At 34.7% G+C, this 12,935-nt stretch overlaps 7 protein-coding genes and 1 non-coding gene across 8 annotated transcripts; 3 read left to right on the top strand and 5 right to left on the bottom strand.

Moving 5' to 3' along the window:
* Positions 1–42: 42 nt before the first annotated feature.
* Positions 43–618, bottom strand: BMR1_02g02005 (hypothetical protein; the record flags this gene model as incomplete). The annotated part of the gene is made up of 4 exons (XM_021481529.1): positions 43–216; positions 239–285; positions 306–503; positions 525–618. The coding sequence occupies 4 exons, from the start codon at positions 616–618 to the stop codon at positions 43–45; spliced, it is 513 nt and encodes a 170-aa protein (XP_021338162.1).
* Positions 619–1,035: 417 nt separating this feature from the next.
* On the bottom strand, positions 1,036–2,773 carry BMR1_02g02010 (GTP-binding protein; the record flags this gene model as incomplete). The annotated part of the gene is made up of 5 exons (XM_021481530.1): positions 1,036–1,123; positions 1,146–2,063; positions 2,085–2,236; positions 2,258–2,380; positions 2,435–2,773. The coding sequence occupies 5 exons, from the start codon at positions 2,771–2,773 to the stop codon at positions 1,036–1,038; spliced, it is 1,620 nt and encodes a 539-aa protein (XP_021338163.1).
* Positions 3,000–3,427, top strand: BMR1_02g02015 (conserved Plasmodium protein, unknown function; the record flags this gene model as incomplete). The annotated part of the gene is given in 4 exon segments (XM_021481531.1): positions 3,000–3,088; positions 3,106–3,246; positions 3,268–3,357; positions 3,379–3,427. The coding sequence occupies 4 exon segments, from the start codon at positions 3,000–3,002 to the stop codon at positions 3,425–3,427; spliced, it is 369 nt and encodes a 122-aa protein (XP_021338164.1).
* Positions 3,428–3,542: 115 nt separating this feature from the next.
* On the bottom strand, positions 3,543–3,614 carry BMR1_02g02016. The gene has a single exon. It is a non-coding gene; the product is annotated as a tRNA-Gln (tRNA).
* Positions 3,615–3,867: 253 nt separating this feature from the next.
* BMR1_02g02020 (CRAL/TRIO domain) lies at positions 3,868–5,376 on the top strand (the record flags this gene model as incomplete). The annotated part of the gene is made up of 4 exons (XM_021481532.1): positions 3,868–4,365; positions 4,452–4,890; positions 4,975–5,102; positions 5,125–5,376. The coding sequence occupies 4 exons, from the start codon at positions 3,868–3,870 to the stop codon at positions 5,374–5,376; spliced, it is 1,317 nt and encodes a 438-aa protein (XP_021338165.1).
* On the top strand, positions 6,050–10,428 carry BMR1_02g02025 (Nuclear protein STH1/NPS1; the record flags this gene model as incomplete). The annotated part of the gene is made up of 13 exons (XM_021481533.1): positions 6,050–7,267; positions 7,290–7,474; positions 7,498–7,644; positions 7,665–7,835; positions 8,296–8,401; positions 8,423–8,633; positions 8,654–9,008; positions 9,031–9,204; positions 9,281–9,416; positions 9,575–9,859; positions 9,909–10,049; positions 10,072–10,236; positions 10,309–10,428. 13 exons carry the CDS (start codon positions 6,050–6,052, stop codon positions 10,426–10,428), a joined length of 3,414 nt encoding a protein of 1,137 aa, XP_021338166.1.
* On the bottom strand, positions 10,520–11,209 carry BMR1_02g02030 (hypothetical protein; the record flags this gene model as incomplete). Its single annotated transcript, XM_012792719.1, has 1 exon — positions 10,520–11,209. One exon carries the CDS (start codon positions 11,207–11,209, stop codon positions 10,520–10,522), a length of 690 nt encoding a protein of 229 aa, XP_012648173.1.
* Positions 11,438–12,871, bottom strand: BMR1_02g02035 (hypothetical protein; the record flags this gene model as incomplete). The annotated part of the gene is made up of 1 exon (XM_012792720.1): positions 11,438–12,871. One exon carries the CDS (start codon positions 12,869–12,871, stop codon positions 11,438–11,440), a length of 1,434 nt encoding a protein of 477 aa, XP_012648174.1.
* Positions 12,872–12,935: the final 64 nt, after the last annotated feature.

Raw genomic sequence — 12,935 nt, forward strand, 5'->3', positions numbered from 1 at the left:
TCAATCTAACAAATGCACTATACATACTAAGGTTGTAAACTATCAATTATGATTGTTGTTACAAGCGATTTTGAGCAGGTTGATATATTCTCGTAGACTCGTTTTTTGTACAAGTATGAAATCATGAGTATCATCACAATTACCCATTTGTATGTTATTTTTTCTGTAAATCCTGCACAAATAACATGCTATAGCCATCGCTAATTCATGTTCACACTGGATGATGTTTTTTGCTCACCGTTGGGGAAGTTTCATCGATAAGAACTGAATCTAGATATTCCTTGCCTAAATAAAAAACTTTATACATGAGCAAAATCCAATCAATGTCTGATGCTCTTCATTAAATTTGTAGAATGTAAATAATTGTTTGTCCAGGTCATAGCTTGAATTATCATTATGAATGACTGGTTTTGTACAGTAAAATTCCAGTTTATTAACTAATGCTAAACTCCTATGCACGACATTCGGAACCAATTCTGCCAATTCAACTAGGATTCTATCACCTACATTATAAATAAGTGTACCTCGGCATGTGTCATCCGAGTTTACCAATTCTCTCAACAACCTACGAAAAACTCTAATTAGGTTGTAATTCTGGCCCATTATTTGCAGGTTCATCCATTTATGTGTTCTGGTAATTCACCATACATAGAGTAGGGTTGGATCTTATGCATTATGGGTGGTCCAATTTAATATATGATTAATTCTTCACATAAAACTGAAACATATAAATGTATACAAATTTGTAGATGGATATACAGGCGAAATGTAAAATAATAAGGGGTGTATTAATATTTTTGATTGCTAACTTCGTTTTTTGGGCTATAATTAAGCCTTTGCTCACCAAACACACCTCACCTTCCTCAGAATTTATCGCTCCAATTATAACATCATTCATAGTGCTAGGGACACTAGCATTACTAGCTTCAGCTACTATGTTCCAGTTGGGAATTGTATACTTGACTGTGGGCTGACCAATCAAACTAATCTAAGCGCAGATTTATTAACTATAATTTTGTAAATTGTTGTACAATTTTACGATTTTGTATTTTTACCAGTGCGTTTTACATAATTATTATACTCAGAAATAACGACTGCTTTAGAAACTGGTATTTTGTTTATGCTAAATAAGTGTGTTTACTAACCTAGCTAATTCTGGATATTTTCTAGCCCAGCGAATATATTTGGAATAAATCTTGTTCCAATCAGTGATACCACTGGATTTGGCATCTTTAACCTTTTGAAATAGGGACATGTTTCTCAACGCTGAAAATTTCAACCTAGTGGATTTGTTACGGCCCAAAATGCGATATTTTAACGAACCTCTAATCCTAATGAGGTTGAGCCGCGGGAATAATTGTAATGCAACTGATTTAGGCATCTGTTTGACCAAGCTTGTTGATTCGTTTTTAGGTAATTCGAGAGGATATGTATATTTTCTACCCAGTAGCTTAGGTGAAGGCTTGGGTTTGGGGACTACTAGTTTTACGTTAAATCTGTCAATTTGAGTGTCTACCCCTTCAAAGTCGAAAAGTAAATTATTTCCTTGAACACATTCAACTGATGAACTTAATAGTGATGGCAAAGTATCTATTTGAATTGGCCTTGTGGCTTTATCCAGAGTAACTTCACCACAAAGCTTATCTATCATTTGTTGTACATTATTTTCAATGATCTGATCAAAACACAAATAGTTTATTTCAATGTTACTAGTACCAATTGGCTGTGTATAATCTGCATCTATTAAATCTACACTTTCATTTTGATCGGATAGAGGTTGTGGCGGCGCCTTGAGGACACTTCTTTGTGGTATATAATTTTGTACTGCATTTTCAACGCTAGCGCGCAGTGAGTTAAGATTTTGATTACGTAAGGCACTAATTGGAATTATATCACCTATACTACCTTTGAATTGTGCCAATTCCATCTGTGTTACTTGTATTCTCTGGCACAATCGATATGGGACTACCAAATCACACTTAGTCAGCACCACTTGCCATTTGATCTTCTTATGATCAAGAAATGATAGCATGTCTATGTCAGTTCTTTTTAGCCCGAGGCGGCTAAATTAATTGTGTAAATACCTATCAATTGCAATGATAACTCGTTTTAGATTCGGCCTTGACGTTAAATATAGTGTCATGCATTCAAACCATTTAACCCTCTTCTCCTCTTTGACAGGGGCAAATCCATAACCAGGTAAGTCTACTAACACCAACTTTGGCGGGGATCCGATCTAAAATGATTGACTTCGCACCTTATAAAAGTTTAGTTTTCTAGTAGTACCCGGTGATTTTCCAATGGGACAATTGCCGATTTGGCCACAAAGGGAATTAATTAATTGTGATTTACCACAATTTGTACGGCCAGCTACGGCTATCTATTTTAGTAAATCCGATAATATTTTTTACATGTGTTCAAATAAAAAGCTTACCTCTGGAATTATGGGTTTTGGTAAAGATTCAAATTTGATGACAGAGGCACATAGCCCAATTTTAGGTTTAATTTGACCAAGAAAAATTGGAGAAAATTTCGCTTGCTGTGCACAGGAATGGAAAGCTTTATGTTCGTCAATTGTTACAGGTCTACCCAACCCATTTTCCAGTACTAATCTTTGAATTTTAGCTGATGGTTTGACCGCCTTTTCGAAACTTCTTTTGGAGGTGAATATTTTGGTACATCTACCAGTACTGTAATTTTTTGTTGTTGTAAAATTGGACAATTTTGTGTTTAAACCAAAAAATTTTGAATGATAAGGGACTATCTGATACATACATTCAGTAATTATTCTTGCAAATGTAACTAATTGTGTATATTTGTAATTAATAATTTTAAATTACCAGGTTCCACATGTATACAAATTTGATACATTAAGAACCCATTTATCATATACTAATGAGAATAGTACATGTGTGGTTAAACTAGATCCAGTAGGTTAGGAATGACAACCAGACAACAAATTGCGACTACGCTGAGACGCTGTGTAAAACACAAATATAATGTTGGATGCTAATAAAATATTTTCTGCAATAGATGACAATAAGGCAATTTGCCCCTGCAGTGCCCAATGGATAATGGTACCTCTCTGGTGACCTAGTTATATAGCTATGCCGCTTATCTACCTGAGAGCCCCGATAATGATGTTCAAGCCCATGCCAAAATATTTTTTAGTTATTTTCCTGATCAATGCATAGATGAGCCATTTAATCGTTGTTATCGCAACTATTCCGACTCCAACCCGCCACCGTAACCATTCCACTAATTCAGAGTTCATGATAGGAAGAAACTAATGTACTGGCTCCAAATCGCGGAAAATGAGTGCAGACGTAAGGCAGGGGTACCTGAAAGGGTATTCAGGTGAATTGGTTTGTGATTTAGCTTTAAGAGATTGATGAGGAGATGGAGATATCCGGATGGGTATATATGACTAAAATTTCTAATTTTTGCAAGATATACCATAGATACTCATATGGTATAAATTAGTGCGTTTAGTGCATTGTATAAAACTAGTTGACCACTGCCATCTAAAACCGCATTTTTAAAGGTCTCGCCGGGACTCGAACCCGGGTTAGTGGATTCAGAGTCCACTGTGATCACCACTACACCACGAAACCCGGCACGTGGCTTATAAGTATACATCAACACATAATTTCTTGCATCCTTTGCACTTCCTAACGTTGCGATTTGTGATTCAAATTACAATTTTGGGGTCATTTCCCTTAAATATACTTGCGTACTTAATTATATACAACATTGCATCGCATATGCCATTATAATACATTATTTAGCACACACAGTTTATTTATTGACGGTGCAACCGAAACTTAGTGAGTTTATGCTTATTAAATATAATTTTATGTCGCACTAATGGTTAATATGGAAAGCGTTACCGCTGAAAATGCAGATACACCAAGTACATCTCTTCCCTCAGATGCTGATGCCAAATTAACTTTATCCCATGAGGAAAAGATCAAGAGCCTTGATAAGTCCATATCTGAAATCCATTTTAACTCATCACTTGACAATGTAGTTAGGGAACTTGATAAAATTTCGCTCCAGGCGGAAAATGTTATTATGGGAAGCACAGACCTAGTAGACTACAGTGGAGACTCTAGTGATACCCACGAGGATGTGTGTTCTAACACTAAAAAGTTGACATCCACAACTTCCGTGTTTTCAAAATCTTCATCCAAAGCATCTGTTGAAATGAATCAAAAGATAAACGTTGACAGTGATGAGAAAATAAATATACATATGAAGTCTACGCTATATCCACCTACCGTCATTGTTAATGATGACAAAGATGTTGTATATATAACGCCGGATGCGCTAAAATTTACTCCAACTTCTGAGCATGTGGTCGCTGTAAGTAAATGTTGGATCTGTTATGATAAATTGTCAATTAAATTGGATGATGTTTTAATATCCACATATGCATATATCTAATGTAGACCATGAAGAATGGCGAAAAATTTCGCTTCATCTTCTGCAATCAGGAGTATAATGACGAGGAGAGACAGTCAATTGAAAATTACAAGAGATATGTCATCTCCTGCATAAGTAATATTGACAAAGGTGATGCTGATGCCATAACTTTATATGGCGAGCATTTCAAAGACTCCATTTTCTCACAGGATCATTACATTTTACGTTATCTACAAGGCAACTCTTTTGAGCCACATAAGACCTATCTTGATGTAAAGAATCATCTTAAGTGGAGAAGTGAAAATTTGCCTATAGACCAAAAACAAATAGAACCCTTTCTTGATATGGGGTTTTGTTATATTTTTGGCAGGGACAAATGTGCTAGACCCATTGTCGTAATTAGGCTTTCCAAAGCATCCAACCTAAAGAAGGAGGTTATGCTACGTGTTTTATACTATTGGTTAGGTAAGCCTGTAATGATTTTTTTAGCATTCAAATAAAACTTGTCATTATTATTATTATTCACGCATTTTTCATATTTTTATATAGAATTGATATTGTCTAAGATGTTAGTCCCTGGTAAAATCGAGCAGTGGCGTATCCTCGTTGATCTAAATAGCTACAACATATTCAACATGCCCTTATCATTCCTAAAAGATGCATCCAAATTTTTAACTGTAACCAAACCCTATTACTTAGGTAAATTACAGGAGTAGGCTGACTGGCATGGTAATATTAAATGCTCCCTTTATGGTTTCCGGAATATGGAATGTTATTAAGGGGATTTTACCTGTCTATACCCAGGAGAAAATAATAATTACTTCACATGCCACATCTAAGCACTTTCTATCACTAGTAGATGAATCTCAGGTCGAAGCAAGGTATGGAGGGACTGCCAAGAATAATATCATGTTCAAACACCCTGTATTCCCTCCACTCTCCAATAAATAGTACGGCAACGTATATATTACTATTTGTAACACAAAGCTGTTATATTGCACCTTTAATTATCAAATAATATTAACTTGCCACTATACGATCAGTGATTTAATTATAAGTATTAGGTAATTAATGTAAATTTTGTATCGATTTGTACTTTGACGTAGCAATTCATTTACCATTAGATAGCATTGCAACACAATTAATGAAATTAGTTCTATAAAATCCTGTAGATCACAATTAACATCATATGTTTCCTGTTTATATCTTTAAATATTAAAGTAGACTAATTGCAATGTAAATTATTTTAATTGCAAATATACGTGAATTAGTGAGCTAATTCACAGTAAATATATGATTACACTACTAATAACTACAGGTGATGCGAAATATCCATAGATATTAGAGGTAGTTGATTTGAAATTTTATCCAAATTTATTAAATATTAACAATTAACCATTAAAATAAAGAAGATGGTATATATAATAGTAATCATTTGCAACACATCTTTGAATTAGACATAAAGCAACATATAATTGTAAAACGACTGATTTATTGTAATTATGTAAATATTTGTATGTGTACGAAAATGTTTTAGAATTTGAAAAAAATTAATTTATTAAATACGCACACTAAGTGTACCACACATAGGGGATACTAGTGAGTGCGTATTGTTTGGGGTAATATGAGTGAGCTGTACGATGGGTTACTCAAGGGCCTATATCGCCTTAGCGATTCAAATACGTCGAGTACTGATTCCAAATCACGTCTTTTACTATCTTCTATCAACAGGCTTAAAGCTTTGGGCATACCATATTACCCATCAACCTCAACAGATCAAATAGACATACTTAACTCACAAATTGAGGCGTACAATCGCCTTTTTATTGAACAACAGCCACTAGATTCGCAATTTCTGGCTAGAAGTGGCTGCACAAAAGTTACAGATGATGTGTTTGACAATGAAGTTGTCGACAATGAGATTGCTGACAATACGATATCATTGAATGATATATTAACCCTTTCCTCATCTATACAACGTGGAAACTCTACTTGGGGTTGTTCTAATGGTTGGAAAGAGTATTATAATTATTTACAAGATTTGAAACTTAAAAGGTTCATCAATAACATAGATTCTGTAGCCCATTCTCTGTGCAACAATAAGACGCAGGGATCCAGTATAGAAAATTACGTATTTGAGTTTTTAAATGTTATAGGTATCCAATACACAACAGTTGAAGATACGCTTAAGGCTTTGGAATTTGTTAAGCAAAAGGCAAAATTGCTCAATTACCAAAAATATATACACGTGCAGCTATTTATCCACTGTTTCATAAATCTAAATGATTATACCACTCCGTCATCCAATAAAAACTTCACCAAGGATCTTTTGGAACACTTTAAACACTTTTTCAACTTCCATAAAGAGAGAATGAAACGTATAAAGAAACTTTCTCATAGTATTAGTAAACGCTTAACTTTTGCAGATAGGAAACAAGATCCCAGTACATCGGCACTGCAAAAGGAGAGATTAGATGCGCTAAGGGCGCATGATGAGGAAGCATATATGAAACTTCTTGAGCATACCAAAAATTCCAGATTTTTACAACTCATAAAACAAACTGAGGAATACATGCAACACATACTAGAATTGGTATTGCAACAACGCCCATCTGAACTTACTGAAATGGTGAACGAAATGCCAATTGAAGAGGATGGGGATAACTCCGCGTACAATTCGATGAAAAAAATTAAGCACAGGTACTATACTTTGACCCATTTGATTAATGAGCAAATAATTGACCATCCCCCATCTCTTGGTGGTATGAAATTGAGGGGTTATCAAATGAAAGGTCTTTCATGGCTAGTATCCCTATACAATAATGGCCTTAATGGCATATTGGTAATTTAAGGCGTCAATTTAGGCTGATGAAATGGGTCTAGGGAAGACCATACAAACGGTGTCATTATTAGCCTATCTTAACGACATGAAAAATGTAGCAGGGCCACATCTAGTCGTAGCACCCTTATCTACTTTGCATGGAAATTGGGAAATCGAGTTAAAACGTTGGTTTTCCAGTTGCAACGTCTGTGTTTACGAAGGGTCAAAGTATGTGACTCAGTTTAACTTAGGGAATGGCGTAGGGGCATTAGGCATAAATGGCTTGGTAATGGACCAAAATTCAATGTATTATTGACAACAGATGCATTTGTAATTAGGGATAAAATTCATCTGAGAAAATTTAATTGGGAGTATCTAATAGTCGATGAGGCCCACAGGTATGGTATGTGACATTTAGACTTAAAAATCCAAATAGTAAACTTGTGAGGGTATTAAACCAGGGGTTTAGGATTAAAAGAAGATTAGCATTAACTGGAACGCCATTGCAAAATGATATACAGGAGTTGTGGGCATTGTTGAATTTCCTAATGCCGCATGTCTTTGGTAATGTGAGGACTTTTTATGAGTGGTAAGAACATAAATACGATGAAATTATATACAAAAACTGTATCTTCTTCTTCTTTCATTTTAGTCTCTAAATATAAAAATTTCCTTAAATTCGAAATATACTTCGTTTATAAATATAATTTTAAATGATATATTACAAAATATTTTCTTTTGAAAATAATGACACATGATATAAACATTTATTTAAAATACAAATTTTAGCATAAAAATAAATAAATAAATAAAGCTACACTAAGTATTGAGTTATTTTATTTATTTATTTATTTTTATTCACGCAAAATGATGTCTCACATTTTTTATATTGAATTCATGAATGAATGATGTCTTATAATGTTTCTTTGTTATTTGATGCAAATAAAATATACACATAACTAACTATCTACATTTATTTTTAACATATTACGTACACAATTGTAATTTCAAAAGTTTCAATAAATTAAAACTTTTATCATTTTTTCTAGGTTCAACGAACCCTTGTGGTCTCTCACCAAACTCAAAGATGACAGTGAGCATGTACTATCTATGACAGAAGAGGAGAAATTGCTAATTATAGATAGGTTGCACAAGGTAATTTATACACTCAAACAGATTCTGAGGCCATTTTTGTTACGCAGGGAAAAATATGAAGTTGCTGATGAGGTACCTCGTAAAATGGAGCAGCTAATACTATGCCCTCTGTCTGGAATCCAAACGAAGCTTTACAAAATGATAAATCAGACGCCTTCTGGAAATAATAAAATGGTTCAATTACGCAAAGTGTGTAACCATCCTTATCTGTTTTGTGGATCAATAATACCAAGTAATGCATATCTCATCTAGGTGACCACACTTTAATTACAAGCTGTGGAAAGTTTATCATGCTAGAAAATATTTTATACAAATTGAAGGCTGCAAAACATCGTGTGTTGATTTTTAGTCAAATGACAAGATTGTTAGATCTGTTGGAGATCTTCATGACAATGCATAGTTACAAATATTTGCGCCTCGATGGTAGTACAAACAGCGCCGATCGTCAATCAAGACTAAACATGTTTAACGAAGTCAATAGCCCTTACTTTGCCTTTATTTTATCCACTAAGGCTGGAGGACTTGGATTAAATTTGCAATCAGCAGATACGGTGATAATTTATGACTCTGATTGGAATCCACAGAATGATGAGCAAGCACAATCTAGGTATTACAATCAAATAATACAGGGTTCACCGCATTGGGCAGAAGAGAAAGGTTCTGATACTGAGATTTATTACACCAAATACAGTTGAGGAGGCGATACTAAAGTCCACAAGTACTAAATTGGAACAGGATGCATTGGCTATCAAGAGTGGCACTTACCATGGGGAATATGTACAGGATCACCAAAATAGTGACAAGTTAGTGTTGTTTATTTTATTGAATTTAAAGATTGCTAATCAATTTTTAATTAATCAAATTATATATCTAATACAGAGTGAGAGAAATACTCCGTCGGCAGGAATGTCAACAGCTGTTCTGTTACAAATTTGATTCCCATTATTTTAATGTTTTAATGTCTCGTTCTAAAGAAGATTTGATGATTTTTGATTACATAGATGCAAAATTTAAGGTATGATACACGAAAAAGTTTACCAAATTATATTTTGCAAACTTATTTCAATAATAAAATAGTGCTTATTTAAAAATGTATAGAATATATATTAAAGTTTTCTTATTCATTCGTTCATAATTTTGTTAATCGATTAAATTTAACACATTGTGATGTAGGCCATGGATTATTCATCCCCATTCCCCGTTGAAATTTTCCCGCCTTCGTTATATACATGGATAAAAACCGCTTACAAATACCCTCAAGTAATGGAGGATCAATTGTCGCTTGAGCAGATGCAGGAGGAGTGGGAGAGGGAATACTCGAGGCAACAGATTACAGCCGTGAAATTGGATCCAGATGTTGTAAAATCTTACAATGAAGAGGCAGTTAATAGTATAACAAATATACCTTTGGATTATCCAGTGTCCAAGAAAGTTGAATATGACAACTCAACTCCTTGGGTAGGTGCTTGTGTATTTGCATTACATTTATGTTTGGACAGTAACTCAGTTGACAATTATGGACCATGATACGAGATTGATCGCATTAAACAAGGGTATACAACGTGCTGTTGAAGAGGCAATTGCCATGAAGCAATTTGTCGAATTCATCAACTTACCCAATGAGGACTTATACCTCGATTATTATAAAGTAAGCAATTGGTCTGACTTAGTACATTAAACGACCTATTTGCTTAAAAAATATGTTGGATGACGCTATTGAACATAAGTTTACAAATATAGCTCAGTTGGAGAAGTGTTTGTCGCTGTTAAGTAGCAATGCAAAAGAGTATAATGGATCGGAATCGCAGATGTTTTATATGGTATGGCTTATACTAGTATATTCTATTTTTAATTTGAAAATTTTAAACAGTTTACAGAAAAAATCAAACAAAATTTGTCTTACTTAGTCCCTGGAATGTTCTGGAATGGTATTGTACAAGTCTAGAAAATACGCTTGCCAATTTTTATCCAAAGATGACTCAATGTTTTTAAGTGACAGTGAGAAGATTGTGGATAAGAATAAGTGACGCATATAACTTTCTAGAAACTTAATGTGTTTTTAAAAATTGCTATGATAGTCTATATGTAATTGGTCTGAATCTAGTCTACAATTAGTGATTAAGGGCTGTTATCAATGATTATTTTACAATGGTCGGAAGTTAATACCAATTTAATTCCCTTGCATGGGATGACAATTGTACCTTTGTGTACTATTAAGCCCTCGTTATTGTCAGAAGCAATAGAATCTCTGTCTATTGAATTATTTGTATTGTTTTTGGTAGTTTGTGTGGATTTGTCTATGTGATAACAAATTTGGCTGTGTAATCTATCATCTGATTTTATACGTCCATAGATTTTATTGTTATCATCAGTTGCCTGTGGCACAAGTGATGGTCCAGACGTTACTGTGGTGTATAACAGATTGTGTTTGGTGCTATTCACTGTAGTGATATCGTCCACATCATCTGCTTCTTTGTAAATACATTCAGATAGTATATCTACGATTTTTGAGGTGTTATTTTCCGTGTATTTTTGCTTTATTTCGTCCAGCCTATTGGTCAGCTCCTCAAAGTTTAGGTCCGTCGAGGCTGAGGAACAGGTAGAGAAAGATAAGTAATTTTGCTTGTTGAAATATCCCAGGTCATCGCTGAATTGTTTTTCAGTTTGGAGCCTTTTCATCTCACAGGGCGTTACTGTCTCACTCTGTACACACAAATTATCGCAGCTTCTACTCTGTATTATGCTGCTATTGTCATTTTTTCTTATATCCAAATTCATAGAATGATTTCCACCATTTAGAAACGCCATCTTAATAACTCAAATGAGTATTGATTAGTATGATTACTGCATCTAATATGTATGTAGATCCACCAACATTGAAAATGTGTTAATCACCCAACTTTTCACCTGTAACGGCGTGCCCTAATGATAAAACTAATTTATCGTAGATGTATAATACAGGAATAATTAGACATACACGAATTGCGGGGATGAATACCCCGCAAAACTAGATCTAAAAATTAATTTACAAAGTTGCTACGTCTCCAACAACCTCCTCACTCGCTCAACGGCGCAATCCAATACTGATCTAAAGGGCTTTTGGTAGTCGATAGGTAATTTATTCAGTCTTTCAACAGCTCTATTGTACATTGCATCTATGTGATAATCACTGATTTTTATTTCTGGAGATTTTGCTACATTATCTGGTGTTGAACTAGTGTCAATTTTTTCACTAGTGATAGTTGTATCATTTTGGGTATGTGTGATAGGTATTAGTACATTTCTGGCAAAATGCTTGTCTCTTTCCTTCTCTCTTTCCGCAATGAGATCTGGCGGCGCCAAAAACCTTGTCTCTATAGTTATTAGTTTATGTATAGGCAATTTGCCACAGATTACCCTCCGCCTCAAATCAGAGTTTATATCTCTCTTCAAATTAGTGTATATCTCGTACAACCTTTGCTTAAATTCTCGCGAATTTACTCCATATACATCCATTAGGGATTGGATTATCTTTTCCGCCAAGTACATTACATTAACGCTCAGTTTCACATTCTTAGATTGCATTTCGGCAACTCCTTTTGAGAGACATTCATGAATCTTCTCCACAGCAGTAGTAAATATTTGTTTTTCGAAGGAATTTAGTTTTGTTGCACTAAATCTGACGGCATGTCCGCCAGATTTAGTGCTTTTTATACGCTTAGCTGAATCAAAATCCACTTTATATTCATCGTCATCCTCGTCTATCACTTGTCCAGCATCAACTGGACTATCTGAATCACTGTCAACAATAGTTCGTTTTCTGTAAGATTCCAATCTTAAAATCCTTTTAGGCCTCTTATCCCCTTTTACATCAGCACTAGGTGTTGTACCTTGTACGCATGACAAGCAATTGGAACAAGTGATTGTAATATCCGGGTCTGATGGCCGCTGCTTAAACGTCCGTTCAACAGGCCTTTGGTATATCACATCACAGATTTTGCATTTGTAGTATACCAAATCTGGATTTCTAGGAACAAGTTTCCAATCTCCAATTCCAAATAATGCATTACACTCTAATGGTAATAAGGGTGTCAACCCCTTATCATCAAACGTTTGCCTATAAAACATAGTCTTATATATGTTGTCTACTTTAAGAGGGTATTCATCCAAATGCACAAACTGGTCATAGTGCAGAATTGTAACTTTGGTTATAATGGAGTCTAGGGGATTTAAGTCAGAGAACTTTGATAGAATCACTTCATATTGGCTGTAGTATGTGGTATCCAGGTCTGGAAATAGCTCTGATTTGAATTCCTCAGGGTACCAGGCCCATAAAACTTTAACACCCATTCCATTTCCGCCACTATCTTCTATAGGAAATGATTCATGGGAAACTATTTGTGCGATCCATGGGGATGAATTGGAACCAAGCAGTGCCACAAAATCACCTTTGTAATAATCCACGCCACGATGGTTAAACAAGACACTCATTACAACATGCCTACACTGCACTACACAACACTCCACTGTATGTATGCGTACCACAATAATTTCT

This window comes from Babesia microti, chromosome II, assembly GCF_000691945.2.
Source record: "Babesia microti strain RI chromosome II, complete genome".
NCBI classification, from domain to species: Eukaryota; Apicomplexa; class Aconoidasida; order Piroplasmida; family Babesiidae; genus Babesia; species Babesia microti.